The following is a 20,120-nucleotide window of genomic DNA, read 5'->3' as shown; positions in this document are numbered from 1 at the left end:
ATGGTAATAGTCTGATGTAGGAATCATGACCTCTACCAGCTTTAGACAGATAAAAATTCTTCAAATTGGAGCTTTGTCCATAGAAACACAGCATTTCCTAACATCTTGAGCAGCTTGAGCATGGTAAGACTTTTAAAGTATACTGACAACTATTTTTTGTAGAAAGTTTCAAAGCAGTATTTTTATTCTTTCCAGAAACTCATATAAACCCTTTATTTGCTTTTCATTTTAATCTGTACAAAGAACAATCATGACCTTACATTTCAGAAATCTATTCTTTCCTAGCAGCAGCATTACTGTGATCATCAACAATAACCAGCTGTAACAAATCTGTATGTGGAAGAAGGCTCATAAAAGGACAATGATGGCTAATCAAACTTCTCTCTTGAAAAACATTCAAAATGCAAACTTTAGGTCATTAATTCTTCAGGATTTTGTTTCATATGGTAATATGATTCTCTGACTCAAGGTTGCCGAGTGACTTGGGGATACATTTTGGATCAAGGAAGAGACTTGTGGACTTTTTAAAAAAGAAATGTGCCATGAAAATCCACATTTTATTTATTCACAATGCATTTAAAGGACTTTTAACTTTTTGTTCTTCTGGTATAATTATGAATATTATTAAGATAATTCTAATCCTCTGTTCTGTATGACATTGGCATATAAGTTTCTAAAGGCATAGAGCTCTTTAGGGTTTTTCAATGGAAAATGCATCTAGATACTGGGATAATTTTTAGAACTGGAAGTTGCTTTGTGCCTATGAAAAAATTAGTATGTTTGAGTTTGAAAGTTAATCGTAATCAGAATAATTGTGTACAGAATAATTATATGTTTTTAAGGACTATTCAAGATTCTAAATCATAATAAACACTCGTGGGCAGATACAGACCACATAATACATAATTTGGAATGATACTGTCCCTCTTTTGGAAACATCTATCTCTTGGATTACAGATTAAAACTTCTGCATGGGCTTAATATTTAATTTTGGCACACAGGGAGTACTTTCTCACTTTGTTCACTTTTATAGCCCTGATATCTGTCCTGGAGGAAATACCCATGGTTTTCCATTGTAGTGGTAGGAATCAGATGGTGTTTCATCATCTCCCCTTTTGGACAATTACTGTGTCTGAGGCACATATCAAGGTGGAATCTGAGGTTAGTTCATCCTGACTGAGTGAATATTGTCACACCTTGCACTTTCCACAAGATAGAAAGCTCTGTCTAACTACGGGGTGCTCTCTGAATCTTCAGATGTATAAGGTCACTATGGAATCTTTGGTGAGGCAGCTCTTTGCTTCTTCCATTGCCTTGTAGTCTCTCCCAAGAGTGGAGTAAAGAAAAAAAGTGGTCTTTTTCTTTTTAGGTAGGTGGAAACTCTTTCCCTAGTAGTGGCTGAATTTTGTCCTAGATGACACAGGGTAGAAAGCGACCAGTTCCATCTCTCAGATGATCATTTATGTAGAATATGTGTGACTGTGCTTAGGGTCATTCAAATCAAGTATTCAGATCCCCACATTTGTAGCTGCAAATCACTGGGATAACAGAGAAGCTGGGAGAGATCTGTCAGGAAGCAACAAGTGCAGAGCTGCTCATCAAGGAGGCAAGGAAGGAAGGAGGGCACTGAGGGTAAGCATCAGGCAGGCAGCAATTGGTGCAGTCCTGTGGTGCACCCACGGTTGGTCACTGAACCAGTACCCAGCTACTCCTTTTTAGACTTGACTTTCCTTTTGGCAGTACTTGAGTGCTTTATGCTCCAGATCTCAAACGGAATGTGTTTCACTGAGTTGAAACATGCCTGCTCTCTGCAGCATGGTGCTGGAAGTCATTTGGAAGTGCATCTAAGAAATGACTTTTGGGGGGTTTTAATTGGGAAAAATGAGAAACAAAGTGATGACACAAAGTGACAAAAAATTCTCAGGATATTGCTAGTCTGAGAAGTCCTAGCAATGGTAAAGTTAACTAGGCTGGCACTGATACTGTAGTCTTTTGAGAACCTGCAGCTCTGTGAATTTCCACATTACAAAACCCAGCAATATTCAGTTAGTATTAGATACAATTCTCTCTTAATGAATTATGTCATAGACATAGAAGAGCAAGCTGAACATAATATGGTTTCCAGGGAAACATCCTTATTAACTGAATTTCCTGATCAAGTGCATCCTGATTTAATAAAAATATATTGATTGTTGTGACATAATCAGGAAAGATAACTACGGAGCTGAAAAACTTTGAAGCATATTACTAAAATTTATGCATGATGAAACAGCTTTATATAACTTCTCATTTCTAAATAGTAGCTTCAATGTAATTTTTTTTGTTATTCACGACTTCTAGCCTTCACAAGTTAGTCCATGTTCTAAAAAAAATTAATAGGATGAATGATTAATTTTTTTTAAGGGACATGAACAAATGTTTCTGTCCACTTTTAAATTTTTATTTGCTATTTTTTATGTTTTTTTTTCCATTTTCTAATAATTTTTAAGGTAAATTTCTAACTTGAAAGATAAAGAGATTCAGCTTTTATTTGTGGTTGGTGAATTAAGTCTCAGAATTTTGGGACAGAACGGTGTTCACAGATTATTTCTTCTTTATTTGAAACATGTGGCGACTCAGTAGAAAGATTTCAAAGATAAATATTTGCTTTAAGAGCCTAAGCATTTCTGGGTGAAGGAGTAATGGTCTAAAAAGAAATCACCAATATTATTGTTGGACTTTGATACTTACTGATACAATAAGCTTGCCATAAAAAACCTTTGTCATCAATTTCATTAATTCCATTAAGCATTAGAAAGTCTATGTAACTTAATATTACCTCAAATTTGTGCAGAGAAAACTGGTAATTTGATTTCTTAGCTCTCTTGTGCCTGTATTCTATTTAGTTAATGTTGACAGAGTACTCTGTTTGGTTCTGTAGTCTTAAATCTGTGTTAAATAATTTTGCAATCATCCTACCTTAAATCTGGACATGATTTGTCTTCAATCTTTGATTTTCTAGTCTACTGAGCAGTGTGCTGAACACTATAAAGGAAAAAAAACACAAAAAGAATATATGAAAAATCTTAAGATTATAAGATAAAAATTAAGTGTTAAGAAATATGTCTATCACCTCTGTTTATAAGCATACTTTTAATATTCTTATTTAGTAATATTAATTGAATAATAACCAGAACAGGCACACAAAAATACACAGAAACCTTTCTCATGGAATCGTAGAGTGGTTTGGATTTTTAGAGTTGTCAGGACCCTTGAAGTGCACCTTCCCTAGATCAGGTAGCTCAAAGCCCCATTCAGCCTGGCCTTGAACACTTCTGTGGGGACCCTAAGAGGCATCCCCTGAGTTAGGGAGACACAAGCCACTCCCTCCCAACTCCTGCATTTTTACACCTCCAGGGGTATGGCATCCACAATTTCTTTGGACAACCTGTTCTAGTGCCTCACCACCCTCAGAGTAAAAAAAAAATTCCTTATATCTAATTTAAACCTACTCTCTTAATTCAAAACAATTCCCCTTAGTCATGACGCTGCATGCTTTGTGAATAGTCTTGCCCCATCATTCCTGTAAATTCACCTGAGGTACTGGAAGGCTGCAATTAGGTCACTCTAAGGCCTTCCCTTTTCCAGGCTGAAAAATCCCTATTCTTTCAGTCTTTTCTCATAGGAGAGCTGCTCCATCCCTCTAATCATCTTGGTGGCCCTCCCCTGGACTCTCTCAATCAGGTCCATGTCCTCCCTGTTCTGGAACCCCAAAGCTGGATGTAGCACTGCAGGTGGGCTCTCAGCAGAGCAGAGAGGCAGAATCCCCTCCCTGTCCCTGCTTCCCACGCTGATTTGGATGCAGCCCAGGACATGTTTGGTTTCTGGGATGTGAGTGCCCATGGCTGGGCCATGTCCAGCCTCTCAGCCACCAGCACCCCCAAATCCTTCTCTGCAGGGCTGGTCTTGAGCTGTTTATCCCTCATCCTGTGTTGATACTGGGGGCTGTAACATCTATTGCCTTTTTTTCAACCATCGACGCATTTCATGACTAATGCCTAAAATCAGAAGCAGACAACAGCTGTCTACATGTGCCAGCTGTTAATATTTCAGATGTCACAGAAAACGTGTTACCTGCCAAAGGCTGACAGATTGACAAAGGACATTCAAGCTTCTTCTGCAGCCATTGAAGTCCAGATGAAATAGCTGAGAGCTCTTAAAAGAAATCTAGCTTCCTCTTTTTAGGCAACTGCAAAACAATTTGCACATGTTTGCATATATATGTCTGTGGGAAGACATCCTTAGACTCCAGGAATGAGACTCTTCTGCTTGCTGGCATTTAGCTGCTTCTCTGAATATTATTTGATTTCCCAGATAGATGTTCTATGATATCTAGAAATTTACTGCACTGTACAGATATGCTGTTATATGCAATTAAATGCTGCTTTAATTTGGGTGTCTTAGGTTGTCTGATCTACCCATATGGGTCTGGCAGATGTGGCACAAAATCTGCCTGAGCATTGCACTCTTCTGGCCTGACATCAGTGAGACCACAGAATCAGGGAATCATTCAGGTAGGAGCAGGCCTCAGGAGTTCTACAGTCCAACTCCTGCTCAGAGCCAGGTCAGTCATGAGGTTAACCCAGATTGCGTAATTCAGTGGGATCTTGAAAACTTACATGGTAGTTTACAACATCTCAAAAGCTGGTAGATACATATATATGGGCAAGTGAATCAAACACAACATTTACAACTTGCAGCCTCCTTCTTTGGAATAATAATAGAATATCCTTTAACATGCATGAACTGAGCATTGTTGGTTTTCAGGTGGGAACATTGTTTTGGTTTGGTTTTAAAAATAAGGGATGTTCCTGCAAAGATATGCCTTCTGGGTTCTTTCAGTGTTGTGCTGGAAACCATTAAAAATAAGTCAGCCTACAAGACAATATTTAGTTTTTTTCAAAGCCTTCAGTAAAAGATTAGTAGATTGTAGTCTTAAAGGCTGGTGAAACACTGTCCTTAAAATCCTTTAAAAATCGACTATTTAATTTTCTCTTTGTGTTCCAAGAAAAAATAGCCCTGAAAAACTGTGTGTTTTAGAATGAAGAAATATACTTGTGACATCCATTTGTATTTTTCTCTCATTGTATGGTATTACTTTTCTAGGAATTTCTAGGATGTTTTATTCGCTTACTGTCATTCACAGATACTGGCTGACCTGGAAAACCATGCACTTTTTAAGGATGACTTAGAATGCCAGAAGCTTATTCTGGAAGCCATGAAATATCATCTTTTACCAGAAAGAAGAACTCTCATGCAAAGTCCAAGAACTAAGCCTAGAAAATCTACAGTTGGAACACTTTATGCTGTTGGAGGGATGGATAACAACAAAGGTATTATAGGGTATTTGTTGCTTTATGAGTTATACTTCATATTTTCTTTGTCAGAAAATGGTGAAATAACTTTCTATTCCAAGATTGGTGGGGGGATGGCCAAATCAATCAAGAAATGTTGCCAAGATTTTGGTCCAATGAAAATCTACTGATATTTAAGGAGAAGCATGATACAGTTAGAGAAAAGAAACTGAATTTTGAGTTCATTCTTTGTTCAAAATTATTATAATTTTCAGAAAGAAATTTAACAAAAAAAAAAAAAATAGAATGGTAGTAATATACCTTAGTTATAGTTTTCTAGGATTTGTTTTTCCTTTTTAAGTCAAATACTTCTCTCAGTTTTTTTTAACTTTTGAAAAAAGGCAGCTTGATATGCAGTGTTTTCAATTTTTAAGTAATTGTCTGGGATATTAATGATGATTCATGGGTCTTCCAATGCAGAAATTTTTTGAGTCTTCTAGAGAAAAAAGATAACTAGCTTCAACTAGATTGCTAGTTTGTCAACAGATTAAGGAAGGTAAAATCACCCCCATTTTTCTATGAAGTAGAAAAAAGTGGAAAATTTTGTAAAGCATTTTGTTGTTATTTGTTTGGAATAAGAGTTATGATGATAGGTTGTGCTTTCATTTCTGGAAAATTTAATTCACTGATTTCTTGAATTGAGTGAAACAAAATATTTGAACTAAAAGCTAGCTATATTACAAGTTTATATACTCAAAAAGGCTTTATAATTTTTTGGGGGGATATTCACTAACAATTCCACAGCATTTAAATTTTCATGTCCATATCTAGTCTGAAGACTATACCTTCAGAAAAACCAGTTCTAATATAAACTAAAATGTACTTTAAAAAATATAAAATTATATCTTTAGTATTTAACAACTCTTTGTCTGGGAGCTGTTATTGAAGTTGTTTTTCTAAATAGCTGTGGCAATATTGTTTACAAAATGCCATGGCATGTTTTTTCCCATCAAGTTGTACCAGTGATTAGAATGTATGACATCTGTGCCTGTGTGAAAATAAATGGGTGGCATCAAGAGAAATATGACAAGCAAGTTGAGCCAGCTCCATGCTTTTGGAATGAGGCTGTGTCAAGGGAGGTTTAGATCAGATATCAGGAAAAAGTTTTTCACCCAAAGGGTGATTGGGCACTGGAAGATGATCCCCAGGGAAGTGGTTACATCACAAAGCCTGTCTGAGTTCAAAAAGTGTTTGGAAAATGCTCTCAGGCACATGGTGACTCTTGGGCATGTCCTGTGCAGAGCCAGGAGTTGGACTTGATGGTCCTTCTGGGTCGCTTCCAACTCAGCTTGCTCTGTGACTGTGATTCTTCAACCCCACTCTCTTGAGGCCCCCCCCAGAGTATTGCATCCACCTGTGGGATCCCAAAATGACACAGAGCATCTGGAGTGAGTCTGGAGCAATCAGAGTGCTGGAGCACCTCTCCTGTGAAGGCAGGCTGAGAGACCTGGGACTGCAGCACAGAGAAAAGAAGGGCTCCAGGGAGACCTTATAATAATCCACCTTCCAATACCTAAAGGAACCAACCAGAAAGCTGGAGACAGTTTTTTCAAGAACATGTAGTCATAGGACAAGAGGCAATGACTTTAAACTGAGGTCATAGGTTCAGATATATTTGGAAGTAATTGTTTTCTGAGTGTGGTGGTAAGACACTTGCTCATATTGCCCAGAGAAGTTGTCCCATGCCTGGAGGTGATCAAGGCCAGGCTGGATAAGCTGGATAAGGCTTTGAGCAATGTGGTCTAGTGAAAGGTATCCCATACCATGGCTCAGGGGTTGAAAAACTAGATGATCTTTTGGGTTTGAAGGTCCCTTCAATCCCTGTTCAATGAGTCTATAACAATAAGAAATTGATGATGAAAGAACCAATACATACATATATATATATATATATATTCTGAAAGTAGCTGCAGATTATTTTTGTCCTTTTAATAGTTATAAATATTTGTGTAGCTAAATGTGAGTCATGGATGTGCATAGAACATTGTCTTTGGATGATATAATACAAATTTCCTCTTGCTGACAACAAATCACAATAAACACAAGCATTCAGGTAGGAAATGACCCAATAATAAACCCAATTTGGGTGCAGCTGTATTTGTTTTTGTTTACTATAATATCTGTTTCTCAATAAAAATACAGAAATATTTAGGATGACAGCACGAGGCAAAGCACCATTACCACACCAACACACAGCCTATTTTGCAGATTCAGGTCAGGCAGACACAGCTCATTTCTGTAGCAGCAGGGGAAAACACAGAGCAACAGAGGTTCAGCCCTCTGTTGCTGCAATCTCTGACTGAAAACTAGCAGGACTTTTACACATTTACAGCAGATGAAAGTTGCTTTGAGAATGGGCTGGTATGGCAAAGGAGCATCTGCATAGCAGGAGCCTGTGTTACAGCTGATGCAGTATGTGTCCCCAGCAACCCAGGCTCTGCAGCTGTGCTGTCTCAGCTTGCATCTGTTCAGCTCATCCCTCTTGTGATCCTGCTGTGTTCTTGACTAGCTTTTATGCCCAGTGAGTCTTGTTTCCACACGTCCTTTCAGGAGACCTGAGTGCTCTTTGCCTGCTTTGAAGAGTCACTGGGTTTATAAAGTGAGCCTGGGCTGGAAGGTGATGCTGATACTGTATTATCTCTCCTAAAGAATTAGTAATTTGGTTTTTCCCCCACAATTTTCTTCACTGAAAGACTGATATGGATGGTTGAAATTCACAATGATACATTTTTAATGCTTCCTGATGTTTGCTACCAAATGTGAAATCATTGCAAATAATTGGATGAGCTAGACAAATTAGAAATTTATTAACTAGCATATAAAATAGTGGCTAAGTGCAAATATTATGAAAGTATTTGAAGGTTATATGGCTCATCACATAAAAAGTAGCCTAGCATGCTAAGTTTGTTTTGAAGTCTCTTCTATAATTATCTTCCTTTCCATAAAAATGAAATGATAATTAAACTCCAGCAAACAGCAACTGGAATTTTTCCTGATGTGAGAAATTAATGCAGCATAGTACTAAATGGATAGAGATGAAAATTATCCAAGTTAGAAGAATTTTTAATTTTAATTTCCTAGACAAACTAAAAGAATTTAAATCTCTTTTTCCACACACCTTTGCTTATTTAATAATTTAATTTTAAAGGCATATATAAGAAACACATTTCCTCAGTATGTCTGCATTAATGGAATGGGATGCATTAACAGATTGTGGGTATGTGCTGCTGACAATGTTCCATTCATTTTATGCATTAATATCATCACATTGACTTCTCTAATTTGGATTAGCAATATTTACAGAAGTCCACAAATAGAGGAGGATGAATGACTGAAATAAATGAGTAATTGCAAGAAGTGGACATACAACAATTTTTAGGAATGATTAAGCTCTGACTTCCTGCAGCCGTCCTGGAAACCCAAATACAGAGCAGAAGCCAAGTGGTAGAACATTATGTATATGGTCTATTTTAGATGGTGCTATGGATTATGAGCAGGAAAATATGCAGCAAGTGGAGATTGGTATCAGTAATCAAGCAGTGTTGAAGGATGTCAGAATGCTGATTAATTTCTCCTGAGGTGTTTTAGCCTGTCTTACTCTAGGCAGAAGTTAGAATAATAAGGAAAAAGAAGAACTTGCAGAAAAAGAAAATAAAGGTATAATGGTTACAGTAACCATTATCCAAAACCACTGGTATATATTACTTTTGGAATAGCCCTGGACTAGTTCCTCAAAGTCCTAGATTAGTTATTTTTTTACTGAATCTAAGTCTTTAAGTAAATACAAGGGAAAAAGTAATGAAAAGTTGCATGAGCAAGAAACTCTTCCATAAAAATGTGGTAGGTCATTTGAAAAAGTGATGGAATAGTCAATTTACTGAAGCACTGATATTATATATGTGTTTTTCATTAATCTTATGACTAGACATAAAACCTGCTGCCAAAAGTACCCTGGTGGTAAACAGGTAATGTTCATCATTAAGCTGTATCAAGCAATAATAAAAGTTCTTTTATTGTTGTGTAGGTACCTTTTAGAAAGATCTCTTCTATTGCAACATATATATGAAAAGAATTAACCTTTCGAAATATGAAATTGAGGCTTCCAGTCATTTTTCCTTATACACCCATGTTGCATATTTTTCCTTTAATGTATTTTAAATCATTGAAATAATCCTCTTTGCTTCACAATAACGGTTTATCAAATATGGTTTATTACATATATATATATATATATATATGTGTATATATATATATATATATATATATATATAAAAAATTATTTCTCAGAAATGCCATCTAGCATAGCTGCATGAAGTTACTCTTGTTCTAGTGAATTTTGGAGATGTCCTTGTTTTTCTGGACTTTTTTAGTTTTGATTTTGCTTTTTGTTTTGTTTCATTTGGTTTCTAGCAAGAACATTTCTCAAAGCAGATCTCATTTAAACTTTATTTTAAATTTATATTTTATCATTCTCATATAGGCATATTTTTTAAATGCTGAAAGAAATATTTAAAAACCTATTCTAAATACTGCAAAAAAGGGCAAAAATAGGGAAAGATTATGTTTTAGGTAGTTTTTAGGTAGTTTTTCCAGCTTCTTGAGATATGTGTCTGAGTTGTTTGTGACTTGAATCTGCCTTCTTCCTCTCCAGTTTAATGGGAATTTGTTAAAAAAAAAAAAAAGAAAAGAAAAGAAAGTTAAATCTATCAAGGTTGTTATATGGCACTGCAAGTTGAAAAAATTGCTACAAACCACTTTGTCTTCACATGCATAAAAGGTTTGACAGCATTCATTATCTATCCATTTGATGAACAAAACTATCTTGAGTAATCTTCATCTTACCTGCATTTTCATTCTAAATATGCAATGTACAGTAACTGTGTTTAATTTTCAGAATGTGGGTGCCTAAAGTCCTGTATTTGTATAACACACAAACAGAAAAATCTACTTATGAAGATGGAGTATTTTCCTTTAAGGGAAAGAAAAGTTCAAAGTATTTATTACTGAATATTTCTCCCTGATGTGCTTTCTGAATAGTTTTATATAAATATGCATACTTTGTAAGTGTACTTATGTATGTTCATATATCAGCCCTGGTCTGACTCCAGGAGCAGCCCCTGTTAAGAAGGAACGTAAACAAACATGCTGTTGTTACCCATTGCATAAACAGATGTTCACAAAAGAACAGCAAAGTGAGAACTTGATGGTCCTTCTTGCAATCCTACTCTTTTTATTGATAACATCACATATATGTCATTACCACTCCCCTGTATGAGTTTCTTCTGCCTTTGGCGCTAATTTGTTTTCACCTGTGTTTTCAATGAGGACATTTGTTATCTTAAAGAATCTTAAATAATGTTTTCATAGCCTTAAAAAACCTCAGAAGGACAATAAGCCATAATAAATTGTGCCTCTGACATTCCAAGCAGCTGTCAGTATACCACTTTTTATTTAGACACCTACAGTTTTTCTCTGAAATCTTGTCTGCTCTATTTAAGTTGCAGTTCTATGTCAGCCAAACAACTGCAGCATTTTCAAGTATCAGAAGTGAGTAATTTTGCTGAGATAGATGTGAAGGAGCAGCAAAAGGTACTGGGGTTGTTTCGGCTGCAGAAAAGGAGGCTCTGGAGAGATATTATCACTCTGTACCTCTACCTGAAAGGAGTCTGTGCAAGGTGGGAGATGGTGTCTTTTCCCTGGTAACAAGCAATACAACGAGAGAAAATTGCACCAAATTTCACCAGAGGAAGTTGTGACTGGATATTAGGAAAAAATTTTCCAGTGAAAGAGTTGTCATACATTGAAACATGCTGCCCAGGGAAATGGTTGAGTCTCCATCCCTGGAGGTATTTGAAAGATGTGTAGATGCAGCACAGACGGACAAGGTTTTGTCGTTGACTCAGTAGGTCTGGGTTAAGGGTTGGCAATCTTTTCCAACCAAAATGAGTTTATGATTTTGTGTTTGCTCAGTTCCATGTAATATATTTTGCTATTCTTCCTTATAGTTTCTGGAATTTATTTTTTCAAAAAAAATGACCCATTTAAAAGGGTTTTTTTTAAACATAAAAATGTGTGTTGGCATAATCCAGTGTTTTCCCAGATGTTCTCTAGCTAGATATGGAAGACATTGGAAATGGAAAATAATTTACCTAAAATCTAAAATGCACTAATAAACAAGTAACATTCCATTAGCTTCAGGTCAACATTGTACCAATGACCTGTTTTCCTTTTTTGTGCTTTCTGGAAGACTCAACAGGAAAATGAAAATGGAATATATAAACAGAAACAACAACACAGAAGTATATACTTATTGGAGAAATCAAGATAGCACAGTAATGTCATCATGGTAGATTTTCATGAGAAAATCCACCAGAGTAAGTGGCAAGCAGGGTATGCAGAATGAATAAGTAAAATTTTCAGTGCCTGTATTGCAAATATGTATTGAAATTCACTTTTCCTTATATGTTCCTTAAACAGAAAAGATGTAATTTAGCTGTGAGGGAAAAAAAATCCACTACTTTTTAAAACAGAAAACCAGACAGTGGATTTTGGGAGAATTCGTTTATCTTTCGCAGACAATTCATACTTTTTAATATAGCCCAAGAGTTCATTATTGAATATGTGCTTGATAAACTAAAAGAGAGTCTGATTTTTAGTTTGATTCACACAATAATGAACAGAAAACAAAATGAACTGTTTCAAGAAATATCTATCTATCTATCTATCTATCTATCTATCTATCTATCTATCTATCTATCTCATATTTAAGTAGCAACAAAACATTCTGGAGAGGGAAATCATAGTTAATGAAACAGCAGGAAGTAACCTCATGAATATGGGGAAAGCACAAAGTCCTGTGTCTGTCCCTGATAGGACCAACTCCTAGAACCAGTGTAATTTGAGGGCCACCCAGCTGGACAGCAGCTTGGCAGAAATGTGCCTGGGATCATTTGCCCCAAACATCTGCCTAAAAATTGTTCAGATATTTGCAAAAAGCAAAATTGCACCTGCAGATTTGATCCCTGGGAACAGATCTAGAGAGCACAGGAAGCTGTACAGAGCAGCCACTCTCTCCATCCACTGCCTGCTCCCTGGGAGCCCTCGCATGGGAATTTTAAAGCATGTGCTTCTATGAAAGAGGAAGATATGAGATGATTTTTTTCCCCCTGTTTTCATTTGCTTTTGGTTTCTCTTTAAGGCACCAAGAAAGATTTGCCTCAATTCTCACTGCAGAGGTGAGAGATGTTCCCAGAGAATTTCCCCCCTGCAGCTGGTACCATGAGAGGTCACTTTACATGCCTCACTACTAAGACAATGCTCTGCATCTCTTTGAGAACCAAGCTACACCAAAGATAAGGAAACAGTTTTTTTCTAGGTAGCTATCAGGAAAAAAAGATGGTACAATACCACTATTTGAGGTTTAAAATCTATCCCTCTATCCCTTCTCTTTTCAGTCATCAAATTGCTGACATCTTCCTCACTCTGGTCAGATCTCACTGGAAATACTAGTCAGTCCTTTAAGAGCATCTCAGACAGGTGATGAAAGGACTGGAGCCTCTCTCCTGTGAAGAAAGGCTGAGAGATTTGGGACTGCTCAGCCTAGAGAAGAGATGACCTCCAGAGGTCCCTTCCAGCCTCAACTTTTCTGTGACTCTTCCACATGTTAATGTAATTGTAGAGTAAAAGTAGAGCCTGGCTAATTACTTCACCAGAGGAATACAAAATACACTGGCTAATCACTAATGAGATAATTAAATGTATAAATCACACTAAATTCTCTTCTCGTCCAGTTCTTATAAGTATTAACATGATTACTTCCTTCTTTTCACTCCTATGATTTTCAATATGTTCCAAAACATTCAGTCTCATGGCTAATTAGCAGTTTAAGTACTTTGATTTAGCAGAGCCTTTCAGAATAGGAAAAAAAAAAACCACCAAAAACTAAGCCATATTTTAACACCATCTGGTACTTTTTCAGTACTTATTTTATATCACTAAATTTCTGTGGCATTTTTTCAGTGTAATTTTCTGAAACTGCTGATTCAGTTATAGTTTGAAACACAAAGAAGATCCTGAGGTGACCTATTCTGAAGCCTCTATGGCTTCTAATGTGAGAGAAGAGCAAAAGTTACCACACACAAGATAAATTTTTTAATCCCACAAAATTCTTACCTTGTCAATCTGTTGCCCTGGAATTCACACCTGTTGGTACAAACTATGGGATTATGCAGACAGTGCAAGAGGGTTGCGCATCGTGAGTTTGTAAGGGGGATTATTATCCTAAGAACAACACTCTGTTCCTTCTTATTACTTCCCTGCCTCCTACTCTATTGTCTGACATTTCCAGTGCAGATACCTTAACACTTAAAAAAAAAAAAAAACCAAAAAAATCCCCCAAAAAACCCAACCAACCAAAAAAACCCCAAAAAACCACACAAAAAAACCCAACTTTGTGTGAGCTAGAGAAGACATATGCCTGGCAGATGGATTACTTAGAGAACTTCTATACTATCAGAAACCTTGGCTTTTGCTGTACACTAGCCAGTTTCTGTACCCTGATCACCAAAGTTTCATTAGTGGTTGTCACTACTGGTATTGGCTTTAGAGTAAACCACCACAAATTCTGAATCTTGCTCTGTAAATAATTTAGATCTGGAACCCTCAACAGCCAGTGTGGGTAAGGCTTGAAAAATGCCGGCATCTCCCAGTGTAGTCCTCCAGCTCTATCTTGCACCTTCAGCCACCTCACAAATCGCCTTGCTGAATTCTAGGAAATGCTCAGGAAGTCTCTATTGTCAAGAACAAGAACATCCAAGTAATCTTCAGTAGAGTTTTCACCTTATTTTTAATATTCTGAACTGAAAAACCAAATAAGCACAATCATATTTTTAAACTACAGATGGCACCATATAGAATCCAATCAGCATCATCTGGGTCACACCTGTAAAGATTAGGAATAGCACCCTGTGCAGTGGGTTTACCTTAGAGGGAAGTAATTGCAGCAAAAAAGAATCTCCCAGGAGCTGAGCTAAGGGCCAAGCAATGTGGACAAAGATCTCTACATCTATAATGAAAAATAATGAAAGAAGGCTGGAGGTTATGGGAAACTGGTACTGTTGCAGCACCAAACTGCTCAGTTCACATTATTTAACCAAATCATGACCAAAGAAGCTTATTGATTTAGTATGGTGTGTAATGAATTTCCAATCAGTGATTAACCATGTACTTAGAATCAATCATGCAGTAGACAAACTCCAATACTAGACACTTGCAAAATATGAATTTACGTCTTTAAATTTCTAAATGTTCTTGGTGACCAAATCCCTCAAGGTTCTAGTTGCAGATCCACATGTACATAGACACACAAACACAGATACACAATTGTGTAGGCTGCTCCCCTCTGGTGGGAGCTCCAGCGGGTGCACATCCCTCCTGCAGAATGTGTAGTTCCCCTAGAATTTGCATTTTTCCACATGAGGAACTTTTGTTACTATTTTTAACACATTATTTGCACAATTTTCAGTGGGAACAGAACTGTTTTGAAAGAAGAGACATAAATTTGTTGCTGAGCAAAGGTAGACTATCATACTGCATGGCATAAATCATTAATAAAAGGAACTTTCGTAAGTTTTAGACTACATAAAAATATAAAATAAACCATGAATGTTTTATGTAGCAACACATAACACTATATTGTAAAACAAAGTGCATAACATCAAAGACATTGCTTAAAATCACTGTTGAAAAGCTGTCAATTCTGATACACTCAGAAATATAAAGATTTGTGGGAAGAACCTGGATTGGTTTTAGAGAATTCTGCTCATATATAATAATTAAAAATGACCAGATGTTTGCTGATTTTTATTTCATATCACTGTATGGAAAATCCTTCTGACATTTTAATACATGTTTTCACTAAAAAAAGAGTGAGAATCTTTTTGTGCATGCGGTATACATTTTTGGAGTGCTTAAAGGAATTTATAGCAGTCTTATTATGGAGTAATGAACTGCTACCCTATGCTACCATTTTCTGTATAGCTGTTTCTTTACCAAAATAATCTCCTTGATATCTGCATCAGTAACCTCCTTAGGTCACCTTCGTTCCACTTGAGTCCCCTTCTTTTCAGTTCAAAATGTAATGTTGCAGATCACTAGATCAAGGTCATCATTTTGCGCCTACTCACAGCAGCATCTCTAAATCTTGAACAAAATGATCAGAGTACATGTCAGCGACAGCTTTAGTAATAGCAAAATCAGCAGAATATCTTACAGGGGAAAAAAAATAAAGAAGCAGAATTCTTCTGATGATAAATGTAGAACTCCTACCTTTTATGGGTTTAAATACTGAATTATTCTACCAATAAGGGGAAAAAAAAAAAAAAGGTATTTTATGTGGAAATGTTTACACTGAATACAAAGATAGTTGGGCAAGGGGGATATGTTTGGGATTTTCATCTGCTTCTGAAACAATCTTCACTTTGTTTATATGAAAAGTCCTGCATTTATACCTAGCTAAAATAAATACATTGCATTCATAGTCTCAGACAATCTTCATTACTTCATGTAGCCAATGTCAGCTTGTTCAAAAATACTTAAAAATATCTTTGAAGGACAAGTTTCTAGGTATTTCTGCTTTTGACCTAAAATATTGGGTTGCAAATAATATTGCTATCCAAATATTCTTTTTCATTCTATGACCCTGCCGTGTTATTAGTCTTCAGTCATCAACAATGCAAAAAATATGAGGATGTCAATCAGGTTTCTAAAAAAATCTTGATTTATAAGTCATTAGCAAGGAACTGAAATATACTTAATTTTAGAAATAGAAAAAGTTTAAGGGAAGATAATTAGAGGATCATTTGAAGGGTTACACCAAAATAATTTCACAAATTCATATTCTTAAAAATGGCAACAAAACTAAAGAAATAGAAATTTGTATTTAGTGCAATGGTGTACTGCCTTGTAGATAAAGGTGAAATTGTGAAAGCTAGTACCTTAATGTTTCATCAGAAACATGAAGTGGTAAGGATCGTCTTCATCCCTGCTGCATACACAGAGGAATTGTCAGCAGACATTAATGCAAAATTAACCTGATCATCTACGGCATTTCATTTCTGAAGCTTTCTTTCTCTGTAGGACTCTCATTATTCATAGACCTTGATTAATCAGGGTTTATAATGCCCATATGCACAATACACAGAACTAATTTCATCCAATGCCCCATTGGATCCTAAGTAGAATTTAAGTTAGAAAAAAAAAAACCAAAACCTTGAAATGTGCCCGGAACATCAAGAAACATTGCTATGTTCTTACCAGAAGTAATTTGTACTGCCACAGTAATGGTATAGTTTTTTAATTTACTACATGCTTTTCTTTATCATGCAAATAGTTATTAAATTAATTCTGTTTCACCTCACTATGTCTTTTTCATATACTCTCTCTTCAGTGCTACATTCTGAAATTAGTCAGTTCTATAGCTCTGTCCATCTGAAAAAAAGGAGTCTGTGTGTGTCTAGAGGAATCGTCTGGATGTGTAGTACTTTTATTGTAAAATCTTCAATATTCTGTGTATTTGTTATTCTTTCATCTTTATAATTTCATACCCACTGTCTTAAAGACAGTCTAGTAAGTAATTTATTTCCTCTTTACCATTAGACCACTCAAAAAGCACTAGTGATACATCAGTGAAGGAAACAATAATAGAATAAATTGTAAAATATAATTTCATGTACTTTTTAATATAGCTTGTATTTTTATTTGGATCTATGTGTGTGTTATTTATTCTGTGGTATTCCATCTGTTTTGTTTTGTTGGAAAATGTGTCTATCTCTGCATAATCAGCAGATATGCTTTAGCTCAAAATGAATAATGAATTTTTCCTTTTTTTATTTTATTCATATCTTCACATTAGCCTGTATCTCCAATTTCCATAAATATATATACCAGTCACTTCCCAATTGCTTCCTACCATCCTCATGTTCTTGGGAAATTGGATTTTCTGATTTTCTGAAATATGTATCAGAATTACTCTAGTTAGTTCATGGAGATTATACAAAAGTCCTTCTCTACAGATTTCTGACATTGCTAAGACATCCTTTCCCAGCCTGTACAGACTGGGGCTGGCAGTATAAATCAACACAGCTCATTTCTTTGAGTCTGCACAGTTTGGAAGTTTGCTTCAGTTAGGAGTTGTCTCTGCTGATCTCCATCCACTAGTTATGGCAGAGAGGAGATGACTTTCTTATCTCAGCTGTCATGTGGTGCTACCAATTTTTGCTAGTCGCTGGAGCCAGCATCTGGGTGAGTGACTTTTCCTCCACTGTGCCACAGCATGCTGACTTAACAACCTAGATACTGATCTCACCTTGGGAGTGATGAAAGTGAGTGGAGATAGGATTCTGTCCCTCTCTCTGGTAGTTCCATATGGGGTACTCTATATTCCTTCCAGATCTGGCATCAAAGAGTGACCCATCACCTTGCAATGATTATAAATTCACTGTGCTCAGCACTGGTGAAGCTGCACCTCAAATCCTGTGTCCAGCTTCAGGCCCCTCATGGCAAGAAGGACATTGAGCTCCCAGAGTGTGTCCAGAGAAAAGCAGTGGAACTGCTGAAGAGTATGGGTATAAGTCTTGTGAGAAGTGGATGAGGGAGCTGAGGTGCTTTAACCTGGGGAAAAAAGAAAAAAGAAGGCTTATCACTCTCTACAACATCCTGAAAGGAGGTTGTAGCAAGGTGGGTGTCAGCCTCTTATCCCAAGTAACAAGTGATAGGACAACAGGAAATGGCCTCAAATTGCACCAGAGGAGGTTTAGATTGGACATGAGAAAAAATTGCTTCACTGAAAGGGTTATCAAGTGTTATTGGAATTGCCCAGGGAAGTGATGGATTCCCCATTCCTGGAGGTATTTAAAAGAAATGTAGATGAGGCGCTTGGGGTTTAGTAGAGGATTTGACAGTGCTGGGTTAAAGGGTGAATGCTTTTAAAGGTCTTTTCCAACCTAAATGATCATCTGGCAAAGACAGAACAACTGTGCAAAGTCATAAAATATAATCAGTTACTTAAATGCTAAAACAGATTTCCAAGAAATTTCCCCAAAACCTTAATGTTTATGAAATTCTTAGCTCCAGTAGCCTTACCATAAGTCAAATTTTTGTCAATATAGAATTAGCAGAAAAGGCTTGGAGAGAATCTAAGAATGACATTGCTTTCCTTTTGAATTAAGATTCCTAAAAAATGGCAAAACAGATGTTTTGTAGTCCACTTAGTGACAGGAGAGTTTAGCAAAAGTAGCTCAAAGGTGCTGTCAAGATAAAGCAATGGCCTTGTTGTTTGTGCTGTGTTTGATGCACCCCTGGATACTTTAGAGCTTCTGCTTTTATTCTGTTGCAGAGCAAATTTGTTATGTCAACATTTGGCATTGTAATAATACCTTCTAAGACTATCATATGCAAATATATTCAAGCCATAAAATATATGATAGATGAAAAGTCAATATTTCAATATGGTATTGATTTTATATACACCAGAGGACCTGACTCTTACATAGCTAAACTAATTTGTCTCATAAAATCCTATTGGTATCAAGATTTTGCCTCCTCTCCTAGGTGCAGAAAATCTCTTTACTCTCATGTTTAAGACAATTGAACTAAAGAAAAGAAACCTATTCCTTTGTCAGAAATACCCAGTTTTCTCCCTAGGAAATGTAGAATTTTATTCTCTTTTAGTGTCTAAGCTGTGTGAATATTTGACCATATGTATGGGAATGAAGAACAGTCTAAATATTATAAAAAAGATATTCTCAAAAATCTGCAATTAAAGATATCCTAAAGTCTCTGCTGATGATACCCTTCCGTTGTTCCACCATCTTTTTGTTTAAAGATTTTTCTATTTTGAGTGTTAGTATTGCAGAGTCATTGCAATCAAAATAATTACTGTTATTTAAGAGGTCTTCTTGTCTGAATTGCAGTCTAGAATGTATTATATTCATGTTCTAATGATTTTATAGGAATGACACCTATTTCACTTTGTGTAGATGATTTTTGTCATTATTCTCATTACCATTTTTATTGTTAGTATTGTATTATTCTATCATCCTCATCTTCATCATCATTAGAAATTAGCAAGGCACCTTATTGGATAAACAGAATTTAAGCAGTCCAAGAACTCCTGGATTAGGTTCTCAGTATGTAATATAATAAAATATTGTGGAAACTCAGACTTAGCCAATATTAGAAAATATGTAGCTGAGCATAATTCAGACTGTTATGCAAGTACAATTTTCTGAAATCAGAATGAGAAAACTTTCAAGCTGTACTTTTTACCATTGAAGTAAACAGCTTCACAGAATTCATGTGTTACAGGTCTAGCTTTTAACACAAATAGATCCAACATATAAAACAATACAACTTTATGAATATGCATCTTTATAATATGCCCTGCACCACCTCCAAGAAACTGTATCAAATTAACTGTATATTTTGTTCTTTCAAACCTAAGTATTAATTAATTTACAGTTGTTTATTTTAATCTAGGATCAAAAAGATGTATCTCTAAATTGAATGCAAAATTTGGTTCATATATCTTGTGGCTTAATAAAACTGGAAGGGAATTTAGTACATCCAGTTGTAGTGTACATTATTGCTCCTCTGCTACACTTATATGCAAAATGAATTTAAATTATGTCTTTTTTAGTCCAGCTAACAAAATTATTGCTTTTATGATGT

At 36.0% G+C, this 20,120-nt stretch overlaps 1 protein-coding gene across 1 annotated transcript in view; it reads left to right on the top strand.

Moving 5' to 3' along the window:
• LOC132323660 (kelch-like protein 1) overlaps nucleotides 1-20,120 on the top strand; it is a 133,804-nt gene that overhangs the window by 73,739 nt on the left and 39,945 nt on the right. Inside the window, exon 5 of the mRNA XM_059839124.1 lies at nucleotides 5,186-5,372. Coding sequence (XP_059695107.1) covers nucleotides 5,186-5,372 — 187 coding nt within the window. The remainder of the gene's footprint in view (nucleotides 1-5,185; nucleotides 5,373-20,120) is intronic.

The sequence above is a fragment of the Haemorhous mexicanus genome, chromosome 2, assembly GCF_027477595.1.
Source record: "Haemorhous mexicanus isolate bHaeMex1 chromosome 2, bHaeMex1.pri, whole genome shotgun sequence".
NCBI classification, from domain to species: Eukaryota; Metazoa; Chordata; class Aves; order Passeriformes; family Fringillidae; genus Haemorhous; species Haemorhous mexicanus.
This window is presented reverse-complemented; position numbering and strand designations above follow the sequence as displayed.